The sequence below is a fragment of the Apaloderma vittatum genome, unplaced genomic scaffold (genome assembly GCF_000703405.1).
Source record: "Apaloderma vittatum isolate BGI_N311 unplaced genomic scaffold, ASM70340v1 Scaffold21585, whole genome shotgun sequence".
Taxonomy (NCBI): domain Eukaryota; kingdom Metazoa; phylum Chordata; class Aves; order Trogoniformes; family Trogonidae; genus Apaloderma; species Apaloderma vittatum.
In genome coordinates this window covers 15,635-22,006 of record NW_009715702.1, presented here as the reverse complement: position 1 = coordinate 22,006, position 6,372 = coordinate 15,635, and the positions used below count along the sequence as shown (strand labels likewise).

General features: G+C 37.2%; 1 protein-coding gene across 1 annotated transcript; it reads left to right on the top strand.

The window, feature by feature from the left end:
- Positions 1-3,535: 3,535 nt before the first annotated feature.
- On the top strand, positions 3,536-4,979 carry SLC35G1 (solute carrier family 35, member G1; the record flags this gene model as incomplete). The annotated part of the gene is made up of 2 exons (XM_009869266.1): positions 3,536-3,716; positions 4,220-4,979. Coding segments are annotated over 2 exons (941 nt in total), but the record flags the coding sequence as incomplete, so codon positions are not given.
- Positions 4,980-6,372: the final 1,393 nt, after the last annotated feature.

Here is a 6,372-nt window from a genome sequence, read left to right as displayed (position 1 = left end):
GTGAGAGCCCGGGGAGCGATTATCCCTCGGGAAAACGGCACTTCCTGGTGTCAGAGGTCTTAAGTAAGGCTCCACGGTTTGGGGTAAATCGAGGTGCCGTCTGGCAGTGCGGGCTTGTGTGAGTGTGTTGAGAAGGGGCACGATTACTGCTCAACAAGTCCATACGATGGAAACTGTGACTTCCTTGGTAATTCTTACCTTCCTTTAGTGTGAGTGTTCTCTGGTTTATCTCAATCCATGCTTCACTTCGTAGTCATTTTTGAATTGCTAAAGCCACAAACTTACTGCGAGATACACAATGTGTCTTTGTAAGTTTCATGTGGCTTCCTTTTAAAACACAAAGAGCATAACACAATTTTTGAAGTTGTTTTCTGAAGTGCCTTAGCATGTGCAGTTTTTAGACAACCTCAGTAAAAATGTGTTTCTCGTTAGATATGGGCTGTAATTGACTTTACAGCAGAAAATGGATAAAATTACAGACTTTGTTAGACAGTGAGCTGTGGAGAAGCCAGAAGAGATAGCATACTTCACTAGCAATACTGGCATTAGTATCACTTCTAAGGCAAAGGTTGGTAAAAAACCCACTACTTGAAATCCTCAGAAACTTGCACCTATTCACCAGAAAATCCTTTTTTGGCGAGTGGTTTGTTTAGCAAAATCTTAATTGAGTCAGTGGCTGAACTTGCTGAATCATGCCTAAATCTTGTCTGCATGACCACGATGAGTTCATTTGCAGGCTGTTGTGCTCCTGGCGCTTTCCTGAAGTCTGTGAGAAAGCTGCTGGTGTGCTGTTTATGGTGTCAAGAACAGATCACCCTCTTCTGGCTTTCCTCAAGGTCTGGGAGAATCATCTCGCTGACTGCCTTCTCCCCGTAGCCAGTGTTCTTCTGCCTCTGTTACTGTTTTTAATGTGCATGCATGTAAGAAGTGTGATTTTCTTCATTGTATGCATTTTGCAAGTATAAAAAGTGCAAGGAAGCATGATGGTAAAATGCAAACAAAAAGAATTTACATGGAAAGTGGTGTGTAGTGGGAAGCATTTGACTAGGGCTTGAAACAGAAGGGTTGTTTGAAAGCCTTACATGTGGAGATGGTCAGGGAATAAAATTGGAAAACCAAATCTCAAGTCTGTAGCCACTCAGAAAAGAGGATTGGGGAGCTACTCGAAACTTCTATTTTCCCACTGCTATAGTTTTTTAAAGAGCGCGAGTTCTTGAGTATTTTGATGATATTGGAGGCTTAATATTTTGTGGGGTGGGAATGTTATCTTAACCTAACTTCTCCGTACAACGTATTTGAAGTAAATACTCTTCAGAACTGTAAATCTTGTTTTTGGTGGAAGAACTTGTGCCATTTTATTTTTAAAGGAAATAAAACACTTTCTCATTGTATTGAGTACATGCTTTGGCAACATGAGGTGTTGGTGGTTTTAATTCTAGTATTACGAGATAGTGTTTCAGATAGGTTTGGTATATTGAGTAGCTTACAAAAAATTGAGTTTATTCGGGTTTTTCTTTGTTCCTTCAAATCCAAAGCTTAGTTCTGGGTATAAGATCCTTTCAGCTTACTTTGCTTTAATTTGATTGCTTTTCCATTTCAACACTTCCATTATTTAGATTTGCTTAGTTCTGTAGTAATCAGTCAAGCTATCATGCCTGAAATAAAAGTTAATAGTTCTGTTTGTGCTGTGTTCATCCATAAGCCAGCCTGAGTTTCAGTTTTCCATTTCAGTTCTAGGCCAGTCTGATTCCTCTTGCTTTAATATTAGAGACGTTGTTGATTTTGTAGTTCTGTTGTGTGGCTGTGTGGACTAGGACATTACGTAACTCGTGAACATTTTTTAAATCCATGGTCCAGTGTTGGTTGGTGGTAGTTTTTATAGTCACTTTTATGTAAGTGGCTGTTGCTAAATAGAAACATTTCTGGTAGAAACTGTCATTCATTTTCAGCTGTAATGTGGCTGGATTCCTTGAGAAGCAGTCCTTCTGCCTCCTTTAAATTCTGGTTGCAGTTGTAAAGCCTGGATCTCTAGAACTGTTAAAACCAGAACTGATGGTGTACACACTGTATTAGCCTACAGGTTCAGTTCTTAGGTATCAAGGTGCAGTTCCTCAGCCTATAGTGCTGATCTTGAGGAGGATCAGAATGGTTTGTTACAAGTTCTATTAATTTTAAAAAAACACGCACCCAAAACAAAAAAACCCTCCAAACCATATTTAGTTGCTAAGCAACTCAGCAGTGCCCTGGTGATTGCGTTTTAGAGGATCCATAAGGCTCTCAGGCTCCTACGCAAGTGTGAGATGAGGCACCCTTTTACCAAAATACTGCCTCAGGGACATGGAGTTCTTGCTCCTATCTTTAGAGGGTGTTGTAGAAAAGAGGTAACTCCCAATATGTTTTATGCGGACAGAAAGGAAAGAGTTAGTGAGGTAACATCCCACTTGCATTTTCAGACAGGTTCTCTTTTCCATGCTGTTCACCTCTAGGTTCAGTGGAAAGAATTGTTCCTTTTAGGCAGCAAAGCAATTAATAAAAAAAGGCTGGTTTCTTTGGAGACGCTGTTGAGGTCATTTCACTCTGTTTGCTCACTCTTCTGGGTTTTTTTGTTGTTTTTTTTTCCCCCCATGGTTGAGGGTGGAGAAGATGAGTGAAAGGAGGAGGAAAATGTTGCTGAAGAGAGCCTGAGGCAGTAAGAAAGCTTGAATAGAAACTACTAGACTTGTGAAAGTACTTCAGGAAGAGAAAGTCTGATAAATAAGCATAAACTAAGGTGAAACTAAGGTCTTTGGGAAACTGTGATAGATATCAGTACTTACACTTAAGTATATACTTGATGTTTATTTGACGAAAATATTTGGATTCTTATAACAAGATAAAACTCATAAAAAAACTTCTCTAGGCCTAGGTCAAATTTAGGGTCATTTAGCTGCAAAGTAAACATGAAGTATAACAAATGTGAGGTTCTGTTTGCAGTTTTTATGTGTGCATTTGTGAGAAAGGAAAATAAATTGTTGATTACTAGTCTTAATTAATTTGCTCAATAATCAGATGATTCCCAAGGTAATAAGTTTCCGTGATTCAGAAGCTGACCATGGACCATTTTGCAGTCAGTTGTATTTATTGGTTCTTGAGCAAAGGTCAGAATCATACTAGTCCCATAGTGAGTCATCAGAACTATTCCGATGCCTCTGAGAAGTAAAGCCTACTTACTAATACAGAGCTATGAGGAGTTTTGTATCCAAAGTGTTAGTTAGAATTCCTCTCTTTTATAGAATTGTTTAAGTTGGCAAAGAAAGGTTATAAGAAAAAGGTTATAAGAAAAAAAAAAAAAGACCCATAGTGGTTAGTGAAACATATTTTCAAGGTAGGTCTGGTCAGTGCACACAGTATATGCATTTGGGTTTGTTTTCTTTTTTGCTTCTCCTGTCCTTAGCCACAAGAATAGCACAAATGTATGGAGCACTGCATGCGTATTGCTGCCTGACCTGAGAAATCTTCTAATAGATCATTATTAACTGAAGTTTATCTCTTGCAGGAACAAAGAAGAAAGCTGCCTGTCCAGGACTTGGTCTGTTTTATACCATTCTGTCTGCCTTCCTTTTCTCAGTGGCCTCTTTATTTCTTAAAAAAATAGAAGATGTGCATTCAGTGGAAGTGAGTGCATTTCGGTGTGTTTTCCAAATGGCATTCGTCCTTCCTGGTTTAATATATTACAAGTAAGTGTAGCAAATGTTTACATTTAAAGTTGCTTTTTTAAAAATAGATCTAGAATTATAACATATATATTATATTATTTTAATTTGGACTTCTGTTGCATAACTGCATTGTTCTGGATTGATAGTTTCTTAATAAAATTCAAAAGACTCAAAATCTTTGACTCTTCAAGTTGTAGAGGTTTCTACAGAGATTATGTCTGTTGTATTGATCTTCTGTGAAGCAGTGTTCTTAAAAAATATAGACGGTGACTTGTAGATACTGTTGGATTATTTTGCAAGCAAAAAAATTAGTAGCTAGAAGAACAGGTTCTGAACTCTACATGTGATTGGGGATGGTGATAGGAATAAATTGGTCTTTGATCAGATAGTTAAAAATATTTTGATATTTGAGATAAGTCCCCCATCTAGAAAGGTGTGTACAGTCTGGAAGCGTGTGTACATTTAAATATGATTGATTGAAATAAGCAAGCCAATGACACTAATGTGACATTCCTGTTTTTCAGAACAGGGTTCTTGGGACCAAAAGGTAAAAGAATTTTTCTTTTCTTCCGAGGATTCCTTGGCTCTAGCGCAATGATTCTTCTCTACTATGCTTTCCAAGTCATGCCTCTGGCTGATGCCACTGTTATAACATTTAGCAGTCCTGTTTTTACGTCGTTGCTGGCATGGATCTTCCTCAAAGAGAAATACAGTCTTTGGGATCTTCTGTTTACCCTCTTCGCGATCACTGGAGTGATTCTTATTGCCAGACCACCATTTCTATTTGGGTCAAACGTTACGGGAATTGAAGGAAGTTACACAGATCACCTTAAAGGAACTATAGCTGCAATTACAAGCACTGTATCTGCAGCTTCAACTTTTGTTATACTAAGGAAGGTGGGGAAATCTGTGCATTACTTTTTGTCAATTTGGTATTATGCAGTCATTGGTTTAATTGGATGCATTATAGCATTGTTTGTTATGAATGAATGGCGTTTACCGCACTGTGGTAAAGATAGGGTTCTTCTAATATTAATAGGCGTGTTGGGGCTAGGGGGTCAGATATTTCTCACAAAGGCATTGCAGATAGAGAAAGCTGGACCTGTATCCATAATGAAAACAATGGATGTGGTCTTTGCTTTTATTTTACAAATTCTTTTTCTCAATCATATACCAACTTGGTGGACTGTGGGTGGTGCCCTTTGTGTAGTAGCCAGCAGTTCTGGAACTGCCATTCGTAAGTGGCGTCAAAGCTTGAAAAAAGCTAACCAAAATGAAATATAACAATACTGACACTAATTCATTACATAAACAAACAATCTTGAAATAGATATACAATATTTATTTCTATTTATTTTAAATATCTCATTTACCAAATTGTAGTATCAAGTTATATCCCATAAAATAAGTTGATGCAAAATAAGAAAACAACCCAACAAAATTGACGATGTTTTTACCACTGATTAGATGTATGCTTTTCTTATATTTAGGCATGCAAATACGAGAAGTGAGAGATACTTACAAGTTGCTCGCTTCCTATTAAACGTGGACAAAAGTTTTTTGGCTTTTATTTTCCTGAAATTCCCAATTCCTCACTTCTTAGGCTCTTTCTCTATTCTTCTGAACAGAGGAAATCGGTCTCCCAGGCTTATTTAATACTATTCTGTGTTTGATTACCAGAGGGATTGCAGTACGAAAGTTAGAAGGGAATGAAGAGTTATAATCCTATAAACATCCAACTTTTATAGAACAGATAAAGCTTGCACATTTACAAGCTTTCTAATTTTTCTTTTGCACAGAACAGATGCCAAATGGGGATTTATTTTTAATTTGGATTCTAAAAGAACAAAGATTATTTCATCTTTCCAAGTAATACTAAGAGAAAATTAACTTGTGAAAATTACTGATCAACTTTGCTTTTTTTAAAAAAGAATTTGAAATGTTTGCACATGCTTTACAGACATAATGAAACAACCTAATCCCTTTTTTAAATGTGATTTTCCCCAATAAACATGTCTTTAGTTGCTGCAGTCTCAGTGGTGAGAGACAACAGCTAATTGTATACCACTCGTAAATTAGCCATTTCTTGTGGTATGGAATGTTATGCTATAGCTGCACTTTTCTTTATCCTATGCAAAAGATTATATTTTTTAGGTATTTAGTAGAGGTTATTTAAAATGCTGCTTAGGACTTTTTTATTTAGATTCTTTTGTACTCAAGTTCTTTATGAGACCAAGCTTAAGTCTTTTTGGCCTTCATAAAGTTAGGAGGACTTAGAATAAAGCATTTACCTGTTTCATAAGAATTTACAAGAATGCAGAGTAATTGCAGTTTCACAGAAAATGCAGGTGGGCCAAGGTCATAGCAGAGATTCTGCCGAAGAGGTTTGAGGAGAGCTTAGTGGGAGAGTGGACTTACACATACACATCTCATGGATGGAGGCTTCCACACTACATCAGGCTGTGCTAGTGGGCAGCTTCAGCTCTGGTTCTCCAGCCAGCCCTTTTAAATCTGCACTTAGTCACTTCTCTTACACATCATCTCATTTTTAAAAGGCTTTATCTAGATAGTAACAAATACTAAGACAAAAGGCTTGTATTATTGATCTTAGTGTCCTTCATGTTAGATGTGGACTATATGTTTAGTATCAGGTAGGGAGATTTTCCCAAGTGAAGTC